Here is a 27423-nt window from a genome sequence, read left to right as displayed (position 1 = left end):
TACACAATAGCAGCAACTGACATCATGCAGCAAGAGAAATATTTTGACCTATCATATGACACTCCCAACATACAGGGATTTCTTTTTCTATGTGAGCACATAAGTGTAACCTAGCAACAGTCAGAGTCTGTACTCTTTCACATGCACCTGACCCCAATAAAGCAGATCTTTTGTCCCAAACCCTAAAAGGTTTTTCTGGCAGAAATTAGTAAAAGAACAGTGTTCCCAAGAAAATTCTGAACTACACACAAATACAAATGTATTAAAAAGGAAGAATATATATTCCAGTAGATTAAGTTTTTGCCAATTTAGTTTTTAGACTAGTGTTCTCTGCGTGCTCAATACATATAACTAAAACCCTGCTTAGCTCCAGGAAGGTTTACTGGCACTTCATTTCAAGTCCAGGATTGCGATCCTGCTTTTTGTCTTGTTTCCTCCACTCAGGATCCTGAGCTCCATCTCATGGTCACTGCGGCCAAGGCTGTACCCAGCCTCCATATCCCCAACCTTCCTTGTTTTCAAGTATGTATGTAAGCAGAATGCCTTCCACTTTTGCTCTACACACTGCTTGTTCACAGCACTTTCCCCTCACCTAGCCTCTCACATAGCCCAGATGAGCACCACTAGCCTTACCTCAACAGGAATAAACCCGCAAAGTAAATAAGCTGTTCCCAAGGGCCCCCGTCATCTACATCACTAGCATTTTGGGATGGGGTACTTTGGACTAGACTATAAGCATCTTATGTGCTCCTGGAACACAGTTTCCAGTTCAGTTTTATCCAAAAAGGAATCAAATACACACTCTGAAGCTACTCCATTATTCAAATTTAAGTACAGTAAGGTGGGACAATCAGGAGAATTAGCTTCAAAAAATGCACTCCTAATGCAAATTAACTGTCCAATATCAGTGCAAACACAGAAGCCCATGCTCTAATTCACACTGCATTAATTGCAAGGGGTCAGTACTACACACTTGGAAGATACAAGATGCTCTGCAGAAAGCAATGTGGGCCAACCTGAACCCAAGGAAATCTTGTCCTAACTCCCAGAAGTTAGGTATTTGTTGAAAACCCCCAAAACACAAAAGGCTTGGTATCTCTTCCAAAACGCTTGTTCAAAAGTGACTGAAAGAAATTATACCAAGTAGTAGATTTTAGTTGTTCTACCTCAGTGGCATCTGAATTATTTTCACAGTTAAGACATTGACGTACTCATTTTTGAAACACATTAAAGGGACACAATCAGGTTAGAAATAAGTAGGCACATTAAGTGGAAGTCAGGCTGAATAAAGATAAAACTTTGGCCACCAGTCCAGTGTTTTATTTGCAGCATTAGGCAACACTTTGGCAAGCACGAAGATGTATATGCTAATATACAATGCTGTGTCCTCCAACCAGATATATTGTTTGGGTTCTTCACAGGAAATTCTGCCAAAAAGTGCTTTAAGGCAAATGCTAGTGTTTTCTGTGTGCATTCTTACTAAACAAAAAATGAACATTAACATACACCTTCCTGACTATCCAAAGCCTAAGGTTAGTAGGAAAAATATTTTTATATATACTTACATGTATAGCATTGGGCGTTACAAAATTAACTGAAAATCAGCTACCTATTTCCATGCTCAAAGATCAGGTCTTCAAGAGTCTGCACTGTCTACTGGACAGACTTCGTACAACAGCTAGATCCAGCATATGGAGTGCTTCTTAAGTTACACACTTGAATAAGAACATCCATCTTTGAAAATCTAAACACCTCAATGTGGTGGGTTGACTTTGGCAGGACACTAGGTGCCCACCAAGCTGTTCTGTTCTATCACTCCCCTCCTCAGCAGGACAGGGAGGGGAGAAAATAAGATGGAAAAAACCTCATGGGTCAAGATAAAGGCAGTTTAATAAACCAAAAGCAAATGCTGCACACAGAAGCAAAGGAAAACAAAAGATTTATTCTCTACTTCCCATCAGCAGGTGATGTTCAGCCACTTCCTGGGAAGTAGGGCTTCAGTATGCACAGCAGTTGCTCTGGAAGACAAATATTGTAATAACAATTGCCCTCCCTCATCCTCCTTTCTCTTAGCTTTTGTTGCTGAGCAGACATGATATGGTATGGAATATCCCTTTGGTCAGTTTGGGTCAGCTGTCCTGGCTGTGTCCCCTCCCAAGACCTTGCCCACCCCAGTCCCAGGTGAGGGGGGAATGTTGGGAGAGACAGCCTTGATGCTGTGCGAGCACTGCTCAGCAGTAGCCAAAACACTGGCATGTTATCAACATCTTTCTAGCTACCAGTACAGAGCACAACACTATGAGGGCTGCTATGGGCAAAATTAACTCCATCTCAGCCAGACCCAATACAGTCTCCACCCCTAAGAGGTCCCTTCATGGTCACCAAAAAGGACTGTAGTGGGTTGACCTGGCTGGTGCCTACCAAAGCTGCTCTATCACTCCCCCTCCTCAAGTGGACAGGGGAGAGAAAATATAATGAAAGGCTCATGGGTTAAGATAAGGACAGGGACATCACTCACCAGTTACCATCACAGGCAAAACAGACTCGATTTGGGGAAGTTAATTTAATTTATTACCAATCAAATCAAAGTAGGGTAATGAGAAATAAAATCAAATCTTAAAAACACCTTCCCCCCACCCCTCCCTCTTTCCCAGGCTTAACTTTACTCCCGGTTTTCTCCACCCACTCCCCGCCAGCAGCGCAGGGGGACGGGGAATATGGGTTGGGGTCAGTTCATCACATTTTGTTTCTGCCACTCCTTTCTCCTCAGGGGGAGGACATCTCACTCTTCCCCTTCTGCAGGGTGGGGTCCCTCCCACAGGAGACAATCCTCCATGAACTTCTCCAACATGAGTCCTTCCCACAGGCTGCAGTCCTTCAGGAGCACACTGCTCCAGCGTGGGTCCCCCACGGGGTCACAAGTCCTGCCAGAAAACCTGCTCCGTGGGCTCCTGTCTCCACAGATCCACAGGTCCTGCCAGGAGCCTGCTCCAGCATGGACTTCCCACGGGGTCACAGCCTCCTTCGGGCACCCACCTGCTCTGGTGTGGGGTCCTCCATGGGCTGCAGGTGGAGATCTGCTCCACCGTGGACCTCCCTGGGCTGCAGGGGGACAGCCTGCCTCACCAGGGTCTTCACCACGGGCTGCAGGGGAACCTCTGCTCCGGCGCCTGGAGCATCTCCTCCCCCTCCTTCTGCACTGACCTTGGTGTCCGCAGGGTTGTTTCTCTTACATGTTCTCACTCATTTCTACTCTCGCTGCCGTTGCGCAGTTCTTTTCCCCCCTTCTAAAATACGTTCTCCCAGAGGCACTACCACCATCGCTGATGGGCTCGGCCTTAACCAGCAGCAGGCCTGACTTGGAGCTGGCTGGCATTGGCTCTGTTGGACGTAAAGGAAGCTTCCAGCAGCTTCTCACAGAAGCCACTCCTGCAGCCACCCCGCTACCAAAACACTGCCACACAAATGCAATACACTCAGAAAAACAAGCGGCTGGTTTTCTGTATGTATTTTTAGATGAGGAAAATAAGAATGACAGAAAAGCTTCATCTAATCAGTATAGTTCTGTTTATCCAGAAATAAAGCTTATCTCCTCTCTATGGATACACACATCCCTTTGAGAGGCAGTGGGAAATCCCAATTCTAAGTATAATGAAGGATATTCTTAATGACTTGAGCTAGCTGTTTCAAATGCCTTGAGAAGTGGTCCGTAAACCTACATAGATTAAGAAATGAGTTGTTGGTACTTTTCAAAAGAAGCGGCTGTAAGCCAAAAAGGCAAGAAAAATCCTTTATGAGGTCTTCCTCGCCCTACTCTTTTCTGGTTTTCCCTAACTATTAAATGGCATAAGGAAAATAGATGTCAGCTGCATTAATGGCCCCTTTGTATGAGATTTCAATACTGAAATACATTTTTTAAAAACAGTCAAATCTGCAGCCTGGAGCAATTTTGGAAACTTAAGCAAGACATTTGTAAACTTTCCTCCTCCAGACTTCGTGTCAATCCACAGGCATCCACAAGCACCAGGAAGAGAATCCCAGCTTCTCATGGGAACCTGGGGTCGGTCTTACTTTCATTCCATTTATTTGCACACTCATGTTCAAAAATTCTCCAGCTGAATAGCCACAAGAGAACAGTTGTTTCCAGACAGCAGCAGCTAAAATATATAACATATCAAAGATCAAAAATCAGCGCACCAGCAAAGAGCACGACACAAGCCTGTGTATGCATCAGTAGCTGGGAGGCTGGACTAGGTGCTCAGGAGACCCAGGCTCCATTCCCAGCTCCAAGTACGCTGGAGACACTCCCTGCCCATCTTCCTCCAGTCAGAGGACATGATCCCGAGGACAGGAGCATTCCTTCCTTGTGCAGTGATTAATGCTACAGGGTCTCCAATAACCAGCAGGGCAAAGACTAATTCCTCCTCTTCATGTCTGCAACAGGAACAGGCTGACACAAAACTGCAAGCCATCAGTAACCGTAAATAAGAGAGAAAAATACATAATTGAGGCAAATTAGATTTGGAAGAAAACATTGAAGGGAAGGGAATAAAACAGCATTCTTCATCAGCCAAGACATCACTTAGTCATGATCTGAAGCGTTCACACCTGCTCCGCTCCGTCACAAACTCCCACAGCTCTGAAACACACTGCAGCAGCACCCCGACACCTCTCCTTCTGCCAAGCCTAAGCAGCATAACAGGATCATTTTGTCATCCAAGTTCCCATTTAGTTAATCACTGTAACACCTTCAAATCTCTGCAGTGTATTTCACGCAGAATGTCTGTGCAAAGTAAAGCAGCCTCGTGGGTCTGCCTCCACCAGCCCAGTGCAAACTCCTGAGCTGCTGAACACATGGGCAATCTTGCCACCAGACAGCAATGGGCTTGGGCTGCTGGCACAGCGGGCATCCTTATTTATCTGTGTACTTACACCGTCATTTGGGCCTCCTAACAACCCTGTTCTGGTCACCGTTTCCCATCATCCTTTTTTTTGATCTGTTATATCATAAAGACCTCAGTTCAGGGAAATACTTTGACACGTGCTGCTCTGCCTTAGCTAAGCCAGACCGATACAAGACAGAACTCAGAGCCAAGGTGTTTAAGGAAAGAGACTAGCAAGGACCTAAGAGGAAATTCTTCACAGACTCTGCAGGTACAGGGCACCTATAACACATAGATGTTTGAAAGCCCTTTGAAGTGCTGCTCTCTGTGCTTTCATAGACTTGAAACCCTTTGGAAATGCACCTCTGAATACTTAGCTGAATAGGGATTTGTCAGTGTTTTGCTGAATAGGGACCCAGATTACTGGAGAATAAATGATACAGGATCTTTATTTTCTGTACCTTGAAAATTCCTTCCCAGTTCCCCTTTCTTTCACCCCCTCAGCAGTGGCTATTTATCCACGTTACATCCATGCAAACCTGTTTAGACCAGCTCCTACTCCGTTACCATGGGTTTGGCAGTTGAAACAAGGAATGTTTTGTTGTTGTGACAAATATTCTTTGTCATGATGTGATATCTTCAACTACCTAAACAAAAAATTTATATTGCACCTTCCAACAGCCAAATCAGTCCTTTACTTGAGATGCAGTGGTGACAAGAAAATCCAGCAGCATAACTCTTCCTTTCCCAATTACAGCTGCAGACAGCCACATGGGTTGGTGTCAGTAAAACATAAGCTTCTGCCTCCATGGAAGTGAAATAACTTGTATAGACCAAAAATGGAGGAGGAATAAACAGATACCAGCATCAGGTCTTGTCACACATATTAGTGCCTGCATGCAGTTGAGTGTTGAAAGTTTCCAAGACAAGGGGCAGATGTGAAAACACCTTTTTGAAACTGCAATACAATTGCCAGATTCATGGTTTTCAACCCTAACAGTTCCAAAAGTCCTGGGTGCCCCATCTAATTTGGTCAGGCATCCTCTTCTGACTTTATAGTATGGAAATGACAGCACTGTCATGATTCCCAGCTCCCAGTCTTCTGCCACTGACTGTGAACTTCTATCCTACATCCAAATGGTCTGGGCAACCACAGAACCACCCCTCCCACGGATCCAGAACTGGGGTGTTTATCCAAGCCAAACACTATGGCAGTCTCTACATATCAACTTGTAACTGAGTTTGTAATGAATCTTTGGCAGGGGCAGCTATAAACACGACACTTGTCCCCACATCACAGCTAAGTACTTAATTTATGAACAGAGCTCCAGTTTATGTTGCTGCAAGCCTAAGCCCTGTACACAAGCCACCAAGCAGCTGACCAGAATTATTTTATGTCTGTAGAGTGAGACAACTTTCAGCTCCCATACAACTGTTAAAGCATGCTGCTCTGCATGGTATAACAAGTTATTACCCAGCAGCTGATTGGCAGTGTGGGTTTTTTTCTATCCATTGCAGTAGCTGAGTGCTGCCACGAAACCAATTCAGACAAAAAAAAAAATACTGCTATTATTCAGTCTTGAATATGACATACCCACCTTCACTCATCTTACTACAATCACTGCCAGAAATCTATAAAATCAGTTAATCCCAGGTCCGGGGCTTGTTCCACCAGACATCCCTCAGCAAAGCACTGAGTGAGTAATATCCTGAGCACCCCCAAAACTTATCAATACCACCTCAGATAGGCTCAAATCCCAGCTTGAGTCCGGCAAAATCCTATGTCATCATTTATGCATCATAAAGGTGCGCTGAAGTCTGTGACAAATAGCACACAAGGAACCGATGGGACCAAACAATGTGTCAGGCTGCTGGCAAGTTTACCTATTTAATGACAAAGCACCATTCAGCATAACCAGGTACCCATTCAAAACCAAGTCAGCAGGAAAGAGCTCCTAGTACAAGTCAGCTGTTTCACCAGCTATTACACTGCAAATCTTCTACCAGGTAATTTAACAACAGCAAAGAAAGCTGCAACATGGATACCATCACCTCCGAACCACTGACATGTCAACACTCCTGAACAGTTGTAACATGGAAAGAATGGGAGAACTACCCTACAGCAACAGACATTCACGTTTGGGTTTTTTCTGGCCTAAATCTATGAAGGAATTAATTCTTTTTCTGTACTACTGATGAACCATCCAAACACAAAATGCTGGCTATTATGGCTGTGTTCTTTCCTTCTCTTTCAAAAGATATTAGCCACAGTTCAGATGCTTAAGTGTATAAATTCAGCCAGGCATGTTTAATGAAAGTTTTACCTTCTATCATGGCATTTTTAAAGCAGAGAATAGGTTGCCTTTTACCCTTCCAGCATCATAATGAAAAAGTAACTCTTTCCATGGAATTGAAGAAAATACTGTGGCTAGCAGAGCCCTGTTGAAAGACAGATTAATCATCTACTTGAGCATGCATGCAAGAGTAAGCTTGCCACAGCTAAGGGATAAGCAAAAAGCCAATCAGTTAGGGAAAGGTAGCAAAGCTGCTGTGCTAACATTCTCCTCCCTTAGACCTCCTGCACAGCTCAGTGCAATAAGAGAGGTATGGTGTTCAGAAACAGCAGTAAAGCAAAATCAGGCTGGGGAAATCACTGCCCTTTGAACAGGACAAGACAGATACTACTTGCAACCCACAGCACTGCCTTACCGGACAGTGCCACCCCACTCCATTTTCACGAGTGGGGAAGCCACATTGTGAGTGGCCAACCTAGAAGAGAACACAATGCCCTTCAAAACCAGAACAAAACTGCAGCCACAAGCTTCGACCTAAAACAAGCATAACCAGAGAGCCATCTTCCTAGAGACTAGATGCTGCCTGGAGCTCTGCATAGCCCAGAGACACCCAGTGGTTGAATCGTACATCACAAGCACGTATAATTAATGGGAAGCTTAGGGAGAACCTAAGTCCCACCAGTTCATATATTTAGTACAATCTCAGATTGCTTCTCTGCTTACCTCCAGCTCTCAGACTGGGGGTGGGAATGGATAGGGAGGTCTAGGAGACCAACCTGATTCTGAATGAGTAATAAATGGCAAGAAGGTTCAGAGAAAGGAAGAATCTGTAAGGTTTCACATCAAGCTTTATCTTGAGTCTGTAGATGTTACCGACATCCTCTGGCCCTTCTGTGCTCTGCCATTCCTGAGGGAGTCTCTGCAGGCAATGCTCTGCCTTAATTGAGGTCTCTGGCTGAGTTTGGGTAACCATTACCTCCAGTCTGAGATAGCGGCAAGTGCTATGCCACACTGAAAGTCAAATGGCACCTAAATGCTCCTTGTTGACCTGCTACCAGCAGCAGCTACACTTCCTGGCTCAAAGGAGACTTAATGACCCACAACAACTAGTCAAGATACATGTGCAAAACAAAACTAAGGCATCACCCTTCACATTACTAGCAGCATAGGATCAGACTCTATACTAGAAAAAGAGAGAAGGAAAATAGATCCAACTTGAACCAAGCTTTTAGCAGCTCTACAAAAGTATAAGCAGAGTTTCCTCTAACACAAGGAGCAGCAAAGCTGCAAAAGGTGGCATGCACAATGGGTCACCCATGCATTGCATGGGCTCTCCAACGCTAGGCTTGACTCCATCCGACCCAGTTCTAGGCACTCACAAAATACCCAAGTTAGGCAGATGATCATAGTCAGCTTCCTCTAAGGTCAATGGAGAGAGACGGACACCTCTTCCCACTAAGATGGAAGTCATCATCTAGACATAAGCATCTCTCCACTTCTTGTCTTAGACCCATCAATTAAATGGCATGAATCCAAGCCAAAGTGTATTAGGAACAGCTGGATTACACAGGGCCAACTAAACAGGATGAATATTATGCTCACTTACTTGGCCTGCACTATCGTTAAATTTGAGTAGCAATGCTCAATTCAGATGAAAGTAAATGGTGAAAGCACAGTAATCTCCAGGACACACAGAAATGTGTATCTTAACCTTCTTTGTGGCTCCTTCTGGAAAACAGCAGGGCAAACTTTGTTTACAACCCATACCACATGCACAAAGACAAATGCAACCTTTGGCCAAGTTCCAGCAAAGACAACTCTCTCTCTTCTAGAATTAAACTGTCATTTTTCAAAGGAAAAAAAATGCTTTTTGGAAATAGCAACTATATTGTATCAAGGGACAAACATCAGGGAAAAGTAATGGGTCAAGTGCATGAATGGGTGACCTTTCTGTGATCATTCTACCATAAGAGACTTAAGAATAGTTTCATTCCCAGACAGAAAGCTCAGAAACGCAGCAGCACCAGTAACCCAGAAACACTATGGTGACTCACTTGTGTTCAACCAAGTATCAGCTCAGATGCTCAGGGGAAACAACAAAGGCATCAAACAGGACACAAGCTAGCAAAGTGGATGCAACAGGGCAGCACAACCTGGACTCAAGCAATAGCTCCTTTCACTGACTTGCTGGGCACCTCACTTTCTGCCTCCCTTCGCACATCCCATAAAATAAGCCCTCTTTTAGCAGAGGTTTGTCCTACAGGTGAACATTACTGATAACCAGTAGGTGCTCTCAGAATACAAGATGATCATGGCATACTGATGACAAAGAAAACAGTATGAGGAGATTTCATGTTCCAACACCCCCAACCCTAATACACATATTGAATGCAGAGAGGAAGCGAGGGAAACATCCCAAGTATTGCAGGAAAACTCAGACAGAGCAGCTGTATAAACCTGAGAAAACAGAGAGCAGGCAAGGCTGATCACTGAGAACAGCACGACTAGCGTGAAATGAAAGAGCACAAACAAGCTTGGAAGGCTTGAGGTCTTCTCGCAAGCAGAGGGCAGCGTTCAGGATCCTGCTGGGCCCCTTAAATCACACTGTATCTGCTCTTGTGCTCTACTATCAGAATTGGCAAAAAAAAAATTAAAAAAAATAAAAGAAGAGACAGATAGGGGACAGAGCTAGGTCAGCTGCAGTCCCCTTCTCTCAGCTGCTCAGAGCTCCAGCTTCCAGTATTTGCCTCTCTCCTTCAGGCCTGCCCATGCAATCCCCTTTCAGCTATCCCCCATAGGACTCAAATTCGACGCACTTGCTTCACACCACTGTGTGTACAGAGACACTGAAACTCACACCATGTTCTCCGTTGTCAGTGACACAAATAAGCAGCAAAAAAATTAAGAGGGAAGGCTCCTTCTCCCTCCCTCCTGTATCATTAGCGCCTCATCCTTTGCTCTGCGAAGCTTTTAAAAAGAGAAAACAGATCTGAAATTAAATCGGAGGGGTGTAAAGACAGTCTGGAACAAAATAACATGTGCGATGCCTCTTCTGTTCTTTGAGCTGCAAAAGAAAACAGCACCTTCCCTGACAGAAGCAACAGGGCTGTCTTAAGTAATTGGGGGATGGGGAGAGAGGAAAGGGGCAAGAAAAAACACATACTGTCCACAATTCAGAGAAGAGCCCCTTTCAGCAGCCATGAGCAAGAAAGTTGCAGAAGTGACAGCTTCACTGCCTCCCTGCCCAGCTGGCTCTCCGACCTGCCTAGAAGCAGCATCCAACACCACAGGAAGGGCTGGCTTTGTTTTCGACACTGTTGGCCAGTTGCCTTATACACAGGATTACAGAACACTGATTTCCTCACAAGTTAGGATGGGGCATGTTATTATCATTGGCATAAACAGAGAAGGAGAGCCAGTCTGATCTGCTCTGCAGCAGCAGTACACTGTGAAAGGCAATTTTACATGTGTACATCATACACTCATAACATAGTATGCACATTACACACACCCTGTCTTAGAAGGAAACCTTTCAAGAGAAACCTTTGACTTCTGAAGATAAACTGAAGCATCTACAGTCAGAATCTTCAACCTCCACCATCCACGTGCTGCTACATCAGAATAAAATCCTGTTTTGACTTCCTTCATGACTATCAGCTCCCCATTCCCTCGTATTTCCACAGCAGTCTGCCATATAAAGTCACAAGAGGATTTTCCCACCCTGTTGACATCAAGTCCTCCTTGTTACACTGAGACCAGTCCATGCCACTCAGCACAAGCTGCAGGCTGAGTGCTGCGTAAATAGTACCAGATCCATAGCACTCCAGTGATCCTTGCTGACATTAAGGCTCATAGGCAGCTATTACAAGTCAAGGACAGACTAGTGAGCAGCAACTTTCTGTGCATCTGTAGTGAGGCAAACTGTTCCACAGTAAATCTAAAAACTACTAACAGTCACACTCTGCTCTCATCATCTGCACACACACATGCAACTTACTCCTCACAGGTGCTAAACACCAGCCTGGCTTTTTGCATCCTCTGTGACTTTTTCCCTCCCCAGTCCCTCAAGTTCTTTGTGTCCACTCTGACCCCTCACACTTAATAAGCACTAAGGCAGCCTGGCATATCAGATTTCAGAAAAGCTGCTTTTTCCCCAATACTTCCAGCTTTCAGTCAGTCCCTTACACCCCAGCTCTTCCAAACTGTGGCTCAGAAACACATCCCCTGACTTGTTTGCCCATATCCATGCAGCTGACCAAATATTCAGCTCTACTGTAGTGCTATCATATGTAAATCTTCAAATACTTCAAATCAAAATGAGAAGTTCCAAATTAAAAAAAAAAAAAAAAACAATAAAAAACCCTACGAAACACAAACAACTTAACTGCTAAAATCATCAATATATCAGCTGCAACAGCAACATTTTGGAGAGGATTTTTCTGGGGCTTTTTATTATTACTATTATTATATCTGCAGAAGGCAAGCCAAGAAAAGAGAGAAATAGACGGAACCAAGCCCTGCATCCGAGCAAGCTCTTTGCGAGAAAACGCAGACACGTTTCAGGGCTGGCAGAACATAGTGCTGAAATTAAGTGGTGTGGGTTCTGACGGAAACACAATTTTTCAGATCTGGTATGAAATCTGCAATGCATGCCACTGAATAAAAGCTTCCATAGGCTGTACAGCAGCACCTAAATATTTGTCCTACTGCTGTTCATCCATAGCTGGCACACATTCAGAGACTGCAAAGACAAAGCCAAACCAAAGCTCAGACTGACTTCTCTACCTCCAATTTGCATTGCACTTTTTCCTCCAGGGATCTTGCATGGTTTGGTTTGGATTCCATCCCAGCTCAGTCCTGAACAGAGACATGTATCAAACAATTTCAGTGCACCACATTTCATTTTAAGTTTAAGTATTTGAAATGACTTTGAATGCACATTCTTGACATTTCAGTACTATTCTGGACCACTTAGTAAAAATTGGGTGTATTAAAAAGTTGTTAGAGTGTAGGGCAACTGGACTAAACTAAAACAGAAGATTGCACCAAGACACACATCCACAGAACAAAAGCTGTTTGGGTGGAGTACGACCTTCCCATGGGAAATGAAAACTTCATCACTAGCTATTCAAAATTCAGTTGTACCGAACACTGTCCACTATGAAGCAGGACAAAGACATGAGCCAGCAGCAGAAAAAGGAAAGTCCATGAGACAAATAAGCTAGTTCTGACTTTCACCCTTTCACTGCAGAGGCAGATAAGGGGACAACAAACCGTCAAATGCCTTGAGGACATGGGGCAAATATTCAGGGTCAGACCAACTCTGCAACTTATACAAAAGCCTGCCTAACAGAACTAGTCATCAACAGGCAAAGGCAGGGTTCATGCACTCTGTGTGTGTGTGTATGTGCGTATATAGTTATATGTACACTAATGAAATACCATGAGGAGGGGTCATCAGAACCATTTTCCTCACTGTAACAAATAACTCGGGCAGCAGTAAAGGACAGTTGGCTCGTCCACAGCAGCACTTGCCATCAGAATGAGTACTGCGCACATTAAATGGGGCTTCCAGTTGCCAAATGCCAGAGGGTGCAAAAGCAGTCTGACTTTGGATGAATAATTGCTAGGACTGAACCTGCAACAGGTAAACTGGGTGCATGGAGAAAGAACCCGAGTGGGGAAATAAAAAAAAAAACAAGCCAGAAAACAAGACTTATTAAACTGTAAATACTTTGATACAGAGAATCTTGTGTGTTCTTACACTGGCCAAAACAATGGCCCAGAACTGGTCTTCCTTTCATAATATAATACAAAGGAACATGAAACCATTAATGTCTAGCAATGGCTCATCATGGGTCCCATGAATAAAGGACTTGGCAATAACCCAGCAGCCACAAGGCTTATAACAGCTTGCTCGGGAACTTAGGAGAATTTGACTTCTTTCCAATAACTCCCTTAGGCTCCCAGAGGAATCCCCAAACAGCTTTTCAAGCCCTAAGAGTCAGGCCAGTTGACAGCAAAGAGGATACCCAAAAGGCACTGCAATGACAATCCTGCAGCAGAGCAGGAATGCAGGCAAGCAATAAAACTGATGATAAACAGGTCCACAATAAACTGGCCCTAACCATAATTAAAACAGTAGGGCACTGCCAAAATGAAATGGTCATTTACTGACAAAGAGAGCAAAGAAACATAAAACCCCAATAGAACAGTAAGATCACAGACAACTTCCAGAAAACAAATGCTTCTCAAGCCTACCACTGCATCTAGATGAAGAAATCTCCTCTCCTACTTCTGAGTGTAGCTTTCCATGTCCTCACCTCTAGCAGGGGAGCAGGATCTTCTGGGCCGTTCTTGCTCTCTGGTATAAAGGGATTCTATTATCCATTCTCCAAGTAAGAAATTTTCTTGTGTGTGTGACAGAAAAGTCCTAGTCATCCCACAGTCCCTTTCGTCCAGATGTCCTGATTCACTCTGACAAAGGCAGAATGCCTAAGCAGCAGCAGCACAGGCAGAGACACTGCAGCACAGCCCTAGCCCACTACCACTGTGGCTAAAGCTAGGAATGCTTGAAAGAGGGCATCGAACTGGCACTTCTCTACAGCAGCAATAGCTCTTCTGTGCTCCACAAACCCTTCCTCAACCCATAAAGTGGCTGCACATGTGCTGGGGAGAAAGCCATTCTCTCACCCACGTGCCATTTTGTTCTGCAGGACAGTAGGGAAAGTGTATTTGTTCAGCATGCATTTTAAGAAGATAGAGCATCTCTGCTTTAAACTGACCCCACACACTGGAGCTGTAGTTCAACAAAGAAGCAGAAAATTACATCTCCCTTGCAGAAATGCAAATACATCCAAATATACCCCTGGCCCAGATGCAGACAGGTGCCATCCTTTGTGTAACACTGCGCACAGCTAACAATCACCCACGTTACAGATAAACCACCGCACAACTCAGTTATTAGAGCTAAACAGAATCCACACACACACATACCCATCTTCAGAGGTTTCTCAATACAAACAGAAAAAGCTATCTTTCACAGAATATAAGCACCTTCTTGAATATTAAGCTTTTTAGCTTCTCTACTAAGAATAGCAAATGTCATAAACCAAGAAAAGAAGTGAAGTAGCTTGACAAGGTCATAGAAGAGGCCTGCAGAAAAAAGCCCTGGCTGGGTGGATGACCCAGGGAAGAGAGCCCATGTCCATTCACTCAGCATGCTGCTCATCAGGCCAGTGGAGCGCAAGGGTGAAAACTGGAAAGATGTCTTTGTTTTATGCCTATGTGGGAGAGACCCAATTTAAGGAATCAAAATAATTTGGGGGTCTTCAAAATACTCAGCATATCCTAAAGGAGATGGGAAAAGTGCTCTACAAATAGCTTTGGGGAGGGCAGAGGTAGATACAGTTAAGTACCATTTGAGATCAGGTAGGGATTTGAAGGCAAGCCACAAACAAAACTGCAACCTTGATCTCACTGTTCTTTTTACTTAGGCCAAAAACAAATGCAAAGCCCCAACCAAACCCATCAGTCCCTGGGCACAGCTCAAGCAGCCTATTGTACCAAGAGGACTTATCAATCACTACAGACAACCCTCTCTGATCAGGTCATATGATTGAAGGCTTTATTTTATTATTCCCTGACACCACCACCAAGCAAAGCAGCAGTAGCGTATCAGATCAGACAAAGGAACTGCTGCCCTTCAGAACAGACTCCTGAATAACTGCTCCCTGATGTGCACGTGTGTGTGATTTAGCTGTGCGCAGTGGGAATGCAAGAGTAACATGCCACATGTGCCATTACTTACTGAGTTTAAAGAGGCAACACAACCGAAAACAACCAGAACATTCAGAAATCAAGTTGGTCTTGTATCTCGAGTTTATTAAAGCTTCATGACTATTTAACCCAGTATGCTCCAGCATTCCCAAGTACTCTACACATGCTGAAGAGTGCTAGAACTGCTGGGTAGAGGCAAGAGATGATGGAAAACTCAGTGAAAGCTAGCTCTCTACAGCTCAGTCCCAGCTCCAACATACTGTGTTTCACCAGCGTGCAGGCCTCAGGGCTTCTCTGCAGCAAGCTGGAGACCCTTGCTCAGCTTTCCAGCCCTGGCACTACTACACCCCCCAGTTTCCCAACCCTTTGCTACTCCAGCGCCATTGTGTTGTGATTAAAATGCTGGAACTGGCTCTTGAACAAAAAAGAAACTCACCTGCAAGCAAAACAGCTTCAAAATCCATATTCATAAAGAATGTTTGAAGATTGTAGAGGCTTCTCCCCCTTCACCCACTGAAATATAACAGTTCTTGGTGTTTCGTACAAAACATGCTGTAATTTCTTTCTTTCCTGCAGAGCAGTCACTGTGCATGTGTCTACCACTGTATTACCTTAATATTTTTTTTTTAAGAAGAGCTTCTCTAACAAAAAGGAATTCACTTGTACAAAGCAAACTGTATTGCTTCTGTAAAATTTCAATTGAGAATCCACAGCTAAAGCAAGGACCCCTACAGTTACCAGTTCTGCAGTGTGATAGCTTCAGCATCCCTTGTGAGATGAAGCATGTCACCTTAATGCATCCTTAAGGTGAGAGAACGACCAAGCCGATTGGCTTCATCACCCTAAGGGCACACAAAGTGACATATTTAATCTGATGAGAGACGCTAAAGCAGTGCCTCTTAATATTTTATGAAACATTTGGCTGGTTTTAATTTTAAAAACAGCAGCTCAATAAACAAAGCAATGGAACATTCCCTGTATATGGCACAAAGATAGGTGCACAGCAGCCCAGTCACCCGAGCGGCAACATGATATCCTCTGTCCTCCTCCCCACATCCACCCTGGAAGCCCCATACACTGGGAGGTCTCAGGCTCTGCACACCAACAGGGTCTTTTCCAGAAATAGCTATCTTTCACAAGGATTCAGTACATAGCAGGGGCAGCTTTAGAGCTGGTTTAGGGCATCCAGCTTCCATACAGCACTTAATCTGGACACAACAGGCTGACACGTCCAAGCTGAGCAAGTGGTTTTAATAAGAAAAAAAAACTGCATTTTCTTCCCTACCTGATCAGTTCTGGAACAAGACTACAGTTACAGACTTTCAAGAAACGTAAAATGAAAGCATCCCACATTATTACTGCATGCTTGCTTTAAGCTTACCTGCTTTCTTAAGTAGCCACTACCGACCACTCTCTGAGACAAGGTACTGAGCAAGATGGATCTTTGCTCCTACTTACAACCATCTTTTATTCCCACTCCCATGAAGGCTTGCAAGATGCAAGACCCGCCAGAAGACAGATGGAAGGAAAAGCCCAAGCATCAGGTTTAAATACAGACATAAGCATCCCCAAAAGGCCCAAAGATAGCCTTCAGCAGAGCCTGCTCTTTAATTCTTTGTTCCATGTACATCCATCATCACTTATGAGAGCCTCAGAGATAAGACTTCAAAAATAAGTTAGAAAATCCCCCCATTCCTTTTCATTGGAGTTCAGAGACTCAAAGATGCCAGGGCAAACTACCACAAGAGGACTGGCTCGCTGCAGTCTCTTTAAATAGAGATAAATCTTGATGGGAGAGGACCTCTTTATACACCCAGAGAAAAGAGTTCCCAGCCAAAGACAAGAAGTACATCAGAGACAAAAGCACATCCATGAGCTCAATGGGAATGGATATATTGCTCTCACCATGGAATATCATCATCTTGGGGCTCCTCCCTTGAAGCATTAATAATTGACAAGTCCTGGCCTCACCTCAACTGCACAGTCTGTCCTTTACTCTGGAAGGAAAGATTCTGCAGAAATGAAAAGCATTATCCCAAGAAAGGGAATTATTTTGTCATCTGAGGACACTTGCATGGAAAAGCAGAACTGATGGGCAGCTCCTGTGATCTTTCTGATTAAAATGCTGCCTCAGGATATTACCCTCACTCCCTCCCCCCCCAACATGAAACAGACAATTAGGCTGTGATATATTCATGTAATAAAGGCTTTTTTCTTATAAAATATGTCAATCCAAGACTGGCAAACATTATACTTTTGCCTTGAAGTGACCTTACTGAGAACAAACATGACAGATAAAACCAGTCCTAAACTAGTTAAATACTGACATCTGAGGAAGCAGAGAAGTGAGGGAGTAGACAGGTGTTTTTTCCAATCCCATCTCAGTGCTTTAAAAAAAAAAAAAGGGGGGGGGGGGGGGAGTAAGGGTGATAAGCCATTTCCATGAAGGGCTATCTTGCCTTTTCATTATTAATTTCATATAAATGTACACATACACACAGGAAACTACACCCACCTGCCACCTACAGCAACCTCTACAGGTACAATAGCATATTAAACCAAACAGTGCAAAATTCTGTTCATGGCATCAGACACAATGGTCTCCGATGATCATCATGCTGCCCATCAACAGACAATTCTTAGACCAGTGTCTTACACTAAGGAACCTTACACCACATTAAAAAAAAGTAGTTCTTAAAACAAGAACTGCCTTTGTGGAGCACCCATCTGCAGCTAGAAGAGCACCTCAGCTCTCAGTTCTAAGCACAACTGGGATCACCCTGAAAAATACAGATGGTCCAGCTATGCTTCTCCATAGCAATGTCCTGCCTCCAAGGGCCCAGTGTGAATGGGAGGACACCTGAAACAGCATTAACATACACAAGCAGCAGGGAAGGCTCCATAAATCTTAGAAAGCTACAAAACACCACCACTGCTCACCATCTCCTCCCAGTTTGATAGCAGAAGCAATCACTAGATATGCCACAGAGATCATTAAAGATATCTTTATGAATACATGTACGCTGTCAGAGTCCCAAGTACAGAGCACCACTCCAGCATCCTAACTCCTGTCCAGTGAAGCAGAACAAAGTCTCTGCCCCACAAAAATAGCAAAGTAAAGTCTCTGCCCCCTTCTCAAGTAATAGGCAGTGATCTTTACATCTAACACAAAAACACCTTAAATCGTTTTATGGAAAAACATTTGCATTTTTGGATGCATCTATGGGACTTCCTCATACACTCTATTTAGCAGAGACATCTGTTACTCTCTCTATATGTATTTCATATAAATCCCACCCTCTGAATCCTTTCCATCGGTTGTCACTAACGAAGCTTTGTGTGCAAAACCAAGTGCATTCTGCCCCCATTAGGAAGCCAATTACAGCAGGAAAAACAAGCAATTAACAAGGTGTAAAATAAACATCCTGCCACCTGCCTTTTAATAGCAACCCCACTTCAAACAAGTCAGTCTCAGCACAGCTTTCTGAATTGGCAACTGATATTATATATGTATTTATGCAGCAGCTGGTCTTCATTGCAACAAATATTACAGGCTTACCAGATAAGGTCAGCATATTTTAAAAAAATATATAGCAAGTATTAAACCCTGCTTTGAGGCCCTGAATGTTGCTTTTAATGAAATCAGCAGCATCAGGCTTGTCTGGTATTACAGTGAAGCTGCAGTCACATCCCCAGCTTAGAGAGGTTTCTCTTCATTTGTACTTGCTTAGCAGCTTCTGTATTTGTTTCACTAAATCCAGGGGCGTGAGCAGCTATTAAACAGCATGCAGGGCAACTAAACAATGCAAAGCTCGACACAGTAGACAAGTCTTTCCTCCTTCCATCATCCTTGCCTCTCCTTCTTGGCTTTCCCACCTCTCCACCATCACACATTAAGCTATATGCAACTGGGGGAGGGGGGCAGGGGACAGGCACATAATGGGGCAGAAAGCCACCCGCTCAAAAAAATCAAGGGGAAAACAAATCAAGATTCCAGCTTAGTCTTTGCTCCTTGAGCCTGCAAGCTTTAGAGGGAAAGGAGGGAAGTCCTTCAAAAGTCACACTAGCTAGCTCCAGAGGGAGCCACTTTTCTTTCCCTTTTGTGGAACGGGATGAATGACACACTTCTGAGTAGTTAACCAGGACTAGAGAAAGCCCAACAGTAAATCTGCAGGATTTAATACACTTGGAGTGGAGAATGTGCCTGAGAAAACAGCAGCGGAGCTTCTGTCTTTTCATCTTGCCTTTGTTTTTTAATCTTCCCCTCTTGCTCTTGCTCTCTACTGCTACATATTTATTCGTTAAGTTTTCCATGTCAACTTTTCAGTTCCTGACTAATGTCCAATTTAACCACTCATTTCAAGACTCATGCAAGTCTTTTTCTCTTAGGGTTCTTCTCTCTCTGGCTTTGTTGAGATCTGAGTACAACACTGAATATGGTACCACAAATTTTTTGCGCATGATTTTGTACACGGTCAGAGATGGAGTGAAAACTGGTAACATTCTTTCTCTAAATGACCACAGGAAGCAACAGGAAACAGCTTTTAACTCCAGAGCCAACAGGGCTATCCACAGGTCTACAGAAGGTTGCAAGTCAGGATCAATAGTACCAAAACAATCCTTCACTGAAAGTTCTTCTAAAGAGTCCTGAATTTAAATAACAATTCACTACTCTTGAACACGACTGCTACCTAACTGGCAAATCAGATCTTCGAAGACCCAAGTCTTCAGTCCTGGTGATTCTGTATGCAGAAACAAGCAAAGTCAGAAAGGGAACAACCACAGAAGGTGAAAAGCAGTGAAAGGTAAAAGTCTCCAGATTCGTGAGGGTGCACACCTAAACTTGACCAACTGCAACCCACAAAGTTAAAAAAAAAAAATATCTCAGCCACTGGTTTCTCACGCTACCAGTATGAGTGCAGAGATCCCACGACTCCTTCCTACAGCCCTGCTTACTGAGACAAGGTCACAAAAGACACAATCTGCCAACATAAGCTGCAGGAGGTCATACAGCCACTCAAGCTATAAAAGTATTTTAAGAGTAGTTCAGTCAGTCAGGTCACTTAACTGACTTTTTGGGGAGTTGTTTTTTAAACAAGCAGCAATATTTTCCCTACGTTTTCTGGGTGGGAGAATAGGAAGCAGGATCTACGCCTGAGTCACCAGTCAGGATTTCAGTACTCATCACTAACAATGCCATGGAGCAGTCATGCCTAGCTGTATTTTGTAGGTCTAAATCCACAAAAAAATGCCAAGAACGAGACTCAACCCAATAGTGATGGTGGGACAGAACACTTTCAAAAGTTGTTCAGATCACAGGAAGAAGTCCTGTAGTGCATTAACCAAGAAGTGAGGTATGTTATCGCAGAATACCCCACAACAAAAGCATCACATGACAGAAGCTGCTCCAGAAGCACATCAGAAAAGCAGTCTGGAGTTCTCTAACTTACTTCAACTCGACTAGTTCTAGGGAATTCTCTTCTGCTCAATGCTGAGGACTGCTCCAATGGGTTTCCTGGCCACCAGGCTGTCTGAAGGCCCTAAGAATCAGCAGTCTGTGGTCTGCTGCTTGTTGAAGGTGGTAAGAGACCAGAAATGGGATGAGAACTTAATATGAGAAAGACCCATGCAGTTCTAGAATTAGTTCTAGGAGATAGGACTCCATCTCTTGCAATTTTTCTTCAAAGAATGCTTAATGAGACCTATTCTTCCAGTCCTCATCCATCTTCAGAAGGCTGGTTGAAGAGACCAAATTGGACTAAATACTAAACTGCAACAGCTGAGTGTCAGTAGTACCCAGCTCACCTGAAAAAGAGGAGTTGAAAGGTGGCATGCCACAAATGGCTCACTCCACAGTCACCCGAATCAGCATGAGCTGATTAAATGTAAAACCCATAAAACACTGACTCTAATTCCTAATAGTCACATCTGCGTACATCCGCCCCCAGCTCTTTTAAACAGACTTCTGCGGTTTGGCAAACGGTCAGATTAAGCAGAGGATACGTGAAGTTGAGCAGAGAATGTTCTCAGTATGTAGCAGTTTCTCCAGATTATAGATCGTAAAAATTCTTACATTTTCTAGGATCAAAGAAGCTACAACCATAAAAGACCTGTTAGTGAACCAAGTGATCACCCAGCCAAAGCAGGTTATCTAGAAAAGACATAACAAAGTTAAAGTGACACTGTGAGAACAAGCTGAGTAAATTTTGCTTAGCATCTTTTTCCAAAGAAAAGTAAGATACAAGAACTAGGTCTGAAAGTTAAAATTCAGTTTTGTTTTTAAGAAATAAGCAAGCACATTTCTACAAGGCAGCTATAAGATGTTAACCTACATCTAATGATGATGTGGCTCTGCCATGAAGCCCCTGTGACAGCCCCTCTTTCTCATTCCCAATTGCAAATTTCCATCTCCAAACACAACTGCCTTTCACTGCACAGTTCAGTAAGAAAATTACTTTGGAGCCCTGGTGCTGAAAATGCATCAAAGAACGATCTCCAAATTCTCAACCCCTCCAAAGAAAAAAAAAAAAAAAAAATTCAAAGGAGAAAAAGAAAAGACACAGTTTGGCTCCTGCTAGCCTACAAAAACAATAACGATAATAATCTAGAGATCGCAGGAGGTTCATCTACCCTCCATGCCAAGTCAATTCGCTCCGTTCACAACTGCGTATAATTGTTCCTAGGACTGCAAAAATTACTGTCTTTTCACTAGCAGTCAGAATTGTAAAAATGCTTTCAAACAACCTCAAACCCTTACTTGTTAAAACAAAACTATTTGCTCTTTTACGGTTCAAGTTAGGTCTGGCATTTCTGTGCAGAGGGTCAATAATCCAGTCGTTCAAAAAATAGTCACGAAAGACGTATTAACATAAGCTGTGCATTAAGACACAATTATTTATATGCCTGACAGTAATGGCTCTGCGCCGTGCACTGTATCAACTCACAGATACTTTAGCAGGAAAATAAAATACTTTTGGAGAATTTCTGCTCTGCCCAAGGACAATTAGCATACCGCTAACGCTGTAACAAGAGAACAACAAGAACTGACAGTGTTCAGACTAACGCTTCATCCCAGAGTCTCCAGAACAGCAGCGTCTGGCCCTAAAGTTTGTAGCCATCACAGCATGCTTCCCTTTGCTAAGCGCACACACAGCCTGTGCCTAATGCTTCCCCAATCCTTAGATTAGTGGAACACAAGTAAACAATTTCGAGACGCGTTATCCTCTGCTACCAAACCTTCCCGGCTTGGGGTACCCAATAAAACCGGTTGCTTCGCCTGCAACCGGCCATCGCCCCAGAGAGAGGGGAGCCTCCCCCGTCCCTCGCAAACCGGGGAAACGCCGCTCGTCCCGCCAGGCTGGGTCTCGGGCAGTGCCCCGGGGGCAGCGCACACCCCCGCCGAACCGCTTCGCGTTTACGTTCGCGGCGCACGGCGGGACGGAGCAACTTGAAAAGTTAAACGGGACGGCGGCGAGTCCAACCCGACCCCGGACTATACAAACTCTCGGCAAACCTGCGGCCGCCGTCGCGCCCACAGCTCGGCCGGGACTGCAGGGCGAGTTTGCCTTCGCAGAAGTAAACGCTGTGCGGGCCGGGCAGGGCACCGGGGAGGAATAAACGGTCACCCCTCGGGGCGGGCGGCGGGAAAGCGGGGCGGGCGATCGGCCCCGGCGGCAGTCGCTCCCGCCCGAGGGCGGGCGGAAAAAAACCCGGAGAAACAGCCCCAGAAGGGGGCCGCGGAGCCGCCGCCTTTCCAGAGGCGCGACACGGCGACGTGCGGCGCCGCCAGCGACAGTCGGGGGGGTCTCAACCGCCGCCCTCCCCCCCCGCCCCCGGGAGCCCCTCACGGCCTCCCCCGGCCGGCCGCTCCTCAGCCGCGCCGGGGAGGGGGCTCTACCCGCTGCGGGGACGGGCTCCCCGCCGCGCAGCTACCGCGCAGCTACCGCGGGCACCGGCGCCCCTGCCCGTGAGGGAGCGGACCGGCGGGCTGCCGCGGGGTACCCCGGCTCTGGGGTCCCACAGCCCCGTCCGCCGGAGTCCCCCTCCCGCCCACCGCCCCCCTCCCGCCGGACAGGGGCTGGTGGGTGCCGGGCTACAGCCACCAGTTGCGCTTCCCGCCCCGGACGGCTCCGGTACCTCAACCGGGATGGGATGAGAAGTCTCGTCGCTGCAAAAGCCCTCTCGCAGTGCAACAAGTACCCACCCGCCTGGGGAGGAGGAGGAGGAGGAGGAGGAGGAGGAGGAGGAGGAGGAGCGGGGGCGGGCGCCGCGCTCGCTCGGTGGCTCGCACCGCCGGTGCCGCCGCTCCGCGCTCCCGGCGCCCCAGCTGCCACTCAGCGCGCCACACGCGAAACGCGAAGGCAAGCCCGCCCCGCGCGCGCACTCCCTTGAGCCGCCCGGGACGCCGTACCCTCGGCCGCTACCATCTCGCCGCCCTGAGCAGAAACGGGGGTGAGCTGGGTCGCCTCCCGCCCGCCCGCCGCGTCGGCCCGCCGGGCGTCGGCGCGCTTTCCCCCGCCTCGCCGCACTGGTAGCGCCCTGGCAGCCGTTCGGGGAGCGCGGAGGAGCCGTTGCGGTAGGAGTCGCCTGAAGGGGCCGCGGGTTTCCTTCCCGCCTCAGGTTGGGATTCGCGGGCGAACAGGGACCGGTCTTCTCCGGGGAGGCCTGGCCCGGCGAGCGAGACCTCAGCCCCGGGCTCCCCTGGCCCTGCAGCCGCCTCTAGGCCTGTTTGTGCCGGCCCGTGGGGCAGGGGTAACCCGCTCCCGGGGCTGGGCCTCCAGCTCCCGGCGGAGCGGCGCTGCCCAGCGCCCTGTTCGGAACTGCCCGGCGCGGGAGGCGGTGCGGGCCTGGCGGTTAGGCGGTGAAGCACGGCCTTAAGCCGTTACCTCCGTGACGCGGCCTCTTCTCTCGCTTACTGTCACGTAGCCTGTTGAGCTGCCGCTCGAGACTTTGTGTACAAGTTCCGAATTTCCTTTCTGGGGTTTGAATATAGTATTCTGTCACTTTGCGGAGGTCTGATACTGTTTTTTTTTAATGTTACAGCCACGGTGCAAAAATGATCATCCCAGTCAGATGCTTCACCTGCGGCAAAATAGTTGGAAACAAGTGGGAAGCCTATCTCGGCCTTCTGCAAGCAGAATATACAGAAGGGTGGGTATTATTTCTGCATGTTCTTTGACTCAGATTTTAGATGCGATTGCACAGTGCATAAGATACACAAGTGAGGATCGTGGCATTACTCATTAGCCATAAAGAGACTGAAATATTGCAGATGTTAAACTAAAGGTATTTGGAAAGTTTCTACAAAAAACATCTTTTTTTTAATTTCATTTATAGACTTAAAAGCATTAAAATAGTACGGGTTGCTAATCATTTCTCACTAATACTGGAATTTAGCAGAGCTATTCTGGTAGCACTTCTGACTTACTTTCCAAGTATTGCATTTTAACATTTTTTCCTGTCTTCATTAGTCCTCTGCTTTTGTATGTACGTTGTTATTGATAAATGCTCACTTGAAAACGATTGCTGTGGACACTGGTGTGATTCTGGGATGCCTGTTCAAACTAATGCAGTTGTGGTATCGTAACATCAGAAGTGGAGTTTACAGATATCAAACAGTTAAAATCTTACAGTGCAGCGTCAGAATCACTGTTCATGGTGGCTTAAGAAACAGATGGACAAAATAGAAGAAATAAACTTGTCTAAACAATTTGTGGTTAAGAAAGACCCACAGCTTTATGTTTGTCCCTTAAAATTGCTCTTTTTCCACAAGTTCTTGGAAGCTAGAGGAAAAGGGAAATGCAACTGAAGTTGTTTTAGCTGAAATATATAGTATGACTACTAAAGTTGTGATTAATGTTAGTATTTGACATGTCTGGTAACTGCATTTGAAGGTTCAGAACTTTCCAGATAGCTCTAAAAAGTTACATATCTACAGACATGAGATGCTTTTGTTCTCAAGTGTTTTGGAAAGTTTAGATATCATGTGATATTATTTATAAACATTCTTTTAAAAAAATTACACTGTTCATATACTTCTCCTAAATAACTTTTGCAAGTGCTAGTCCTAAAATGAATAGCCCTGCTATTTAAGCCCTTGAAGAACTGTTGATAGGTACAAGGACCAATTGACGTCATCAGAGAAGCTGCTGGAGTTTGACTTCATGCAGTTAGACTGTACTGCTTGAAGCCAAACAACCTTTTACCATGGTCCAGCTTATGCAGAGGCTTCCTTTCAGTCATTTGTACTTAGAAAAGTATCTATCAATCAGCTTCTTTTTACAGAAGAATTACAGGTTTCAGGACACTACATTTGTTTTAAGCAAATGCTGGGTTGTTGCAGTGCATCATATAGATCTAAAGATCTGAGATCAGTCCTATTTCATGAATGTCAAATTCTGAAGGAGTAGCAGACTGGCTTTATGGTTAATGGGTTGGTGCTAAAGAGCTTGGATAGTGTCACCTATGCTTAAGAGGTCTGATAGCGATAGCCATAGAAGACATGTGCAGTGGTTTAGGCTCAGATGACTCACACATTCTCTACCCAGCCGTAAGAATCTCGAGCAGTCACTCAGAAGGATTTAAGTGGAAAGACTGTAAAACACAAATTTCTTGTTGAGCAGTCTGCACATCCTTATTTGTGTATTTGTGGGGAACAGGTTGTATAACTGAATGCCTTCTGACAGGGGAACTGGAAAGGATTTTAGCCTTCCTCGGGATTAGCATCCCATCCATATGTGGGGTAATTTGCATTGTGAGTTATTTTAGTTTCTATATATCTCTCACCCTTTTAAGGTAGCTTAGATCACAAATTTATCTTGTGAAGTAGGAAAATATCATCCTCAGTTTACAGAAACATTGTGTTATAACGGTGCTTAGAGATGCTAACAATAGCATGGATAACAATGCTCAGAGAGCCTATTCTTTATTCCTGTGTCAGGAGACTGTCTGGAGCTTTCGTGCTACCTTCTACCATACAACTAGGAGGAGCTTCATTATGGACTGTCAAGGATTTTAAGAGGAGTGGGAAAGACTTCCCGTGTTTCAGAACTGTGTTCCTGTTACCACATTCACACTTCTTGATTGATCAGACTGGTGTTTGTAAAAGGAAGACTGAGTTACTGTAACTAAATAATTAAGGTTAGAAATGTACCATATTTCAAGCCTCCTTCCAGCTGTGAAGACTAAAATTTTATTTCCAAAACCAAAATACTTGCATCTCACTTAACCTTGCTGTTTCATGACCAAATATGCCCTCGCGAGTGGGGTAGTTCAGAATAGGAAATTCATAAGAGTTGTGTCTGTTACAGTTCTGCTCCTATGGGAGTTCTGCAGACTTACCTCTGAAAGTTTGGTAGCTGGGTCAGCTAGATGCCATCTTCAACAGAAGATTGTGTGCTCTTGCAGGCCAGAGAACAGGCAAGCACCCTGTCAACAGCATTAAATAGCAAAGAACCTTAACAGCACATGCTAAATTTCTATTTCTTAGTTTGAACTGCAAACAAGTTTTCCTCTATGACTAAGCTCAAAGTCATCAGTATGTTGCTTAGGAACACTTACAAGTGGTTCTGACTCACTTCATCCATTATTTTTTTTTATTGGTGTTCCTGTTCATTAATAGAGATGCCCTGGATGCCCTTGGTTTGAAGAGATACTGCTGCCGCAGAATGCTCCTAGCCCACGTGGATCTGATTGAGAAGCTTTTGAATTACGCACCCCTGGAGAAATGAGATGAAAAAAGTACCATGCTGCAAGCCATGCAGAACGTATCTCTAATTCTAAACTTGAAACTGGACTTCAGGCAGTAAAGGATGAAAGCCACTTGTAGTGCAACCATTGAGAGATGTTTTCCTTCTGGAGAAAATACTGCCCCGAGCCAGTAACCTCTTTCAAGGAAACCAAGGAAAGATGAAGTCCACTTAACGAAGATTTGAAGATTAAAAGTTTAGATGCTTCATTTTAAATCTGTGCTTGGAGTTGTTTTGTGAACTTTTAGATGCTTCTGCCAGCAACACTAAATGTTTGTTCATGTAGAAAAATTACTATATTTCATAAAAATGTTGAAATAAAGGAGGTCTTCCCCTGTAGCCTTCCTACAGTTTCTAGACAGAGTTAAGTGTATGCTTGGATCTTGCCCTTTCCTTGTGGTGGTTACTTTGAGGTTAGCAGTACTATTAAGTAACCAGTTCAGTGTTTTGCTCTAGTCAGGCAAGGAAGGGGGCTAGAAACATGGGACTGAAGCTCACGGTTCCAGCAACAGGGAAGCGGGTAAGTTTGTTTGGTAGGAATGAGGCATTAGGAAGCTTCTGGAGCTAGCAGAGTCCACTTTCCACCGCAGTTAAAGTCAACTCGCAGTCTCTACCCCAGTTCTTACAAAACACCGGGGCTGCTGTATTACAAAAGACTGGATCAGATGGTGCAGTGCCCTTCATTTAGGTAAAACATGTATGAGTGTTCCCATGGAAAGC

The 27423-nt window shown here is 45.0% G+C and overlaps 2 protein-coding genes across 11 annotated transcripts in view; one reads left to right on the top strand and one right to left on the bottom strand.

Moving 5' to 3' along the window:
• The window catches only part of TSPAN4 (tetraspanin 4), a 470616-nt gene extending 447302 nt beyond the window's left edge, over positions 1-23314 (bottom strand). The window contains exon 1 of one of the 8 annotated variants that reach the window (XM_075047863.1): positions 23160-23314. The gene's annotated coding sequence lies outside the window, so the exon portion shown is untranslated. Of the gene's footprint in view, positions 1-22469; positions 22570-23092 lie in introns of those variants that run through there. The other 7 variants (XM_075047859.1, XM_075047867.1, XM_075047858.1 and 4 more) reach the window with 7 other exon arrangements.
• Positions 23315-23390: 76 nt separating this feature from the next.
• POLR2L (RNA polymerase II, I and III subunit L) lies at positions 23391-27042 on the top strand. 3 transcript variants are annotated; one of them, XM_075047869.1, is made up of 3 exons: positions 23391-23531; positions 23999-24106; positions 26577-27042. In XM_075047869.1, the coding sequence occupies exons 2-3, from the start codon at positions 24012-24014 to the stop codon at positions 26683-26685; spliced, it is 204 nt and encodes a 67-aa protein (XP_074903970.1). In that variant the 5' UTR covers positions 23391-23531; positions 23999-24011; the 3' UTR covers positions 26686-27042. The 3 variants fall into 3 exon arrangements, with proteins under 3 accessions (XP_074903970.1, XP_074903969.1, XP_074903972.1); XM_075047868.1 differs by having other exon boundaries at positions 23417-23575; XM_075047871.1 differs by lacking the exon at positions 23391-23531 and adding an exon at positions 23627-23909.
• The last annotated feature ends 381 nt before the right edge of the window (positions 27043-27423 follow it).

Source organism: Buteo buteo, chromosome 16 (genome assembly GCF_964188355.1).
Source record: "Buteo buteo chromosome 16, bButBut1.hap1.1, whole genome shotgun sequence".
Classification (NCBI taxonomy): Eukaryota; Metazoa; Chordata; class Aves; order Accipitriformes; family Accipitridae; genus Buteo; species Buteo buteo.
The sequence above is the reverse complement of the archived record's forward strand: the minus strand, read 5'-3'. Positions and strand labels throughout refer to the sequence as shown.

Excerpts from the sequence above, each read along its gene's own strand:
- POLR2L (XM_075047869.1), top strand. The coding sequence starts at position 24,012 with ATGATCATCCCAGTCAGATGCTTCACCTGCGGCAAAATAGTTGGAAAC. Across the intron at positions 24,107-26,576 it reads CAAGCAGAATATACAGAAGG|AGATGCCCTGGATGCCCTTG; the intron begins GTGGGTATTATT and ends GTTCATTAATAG.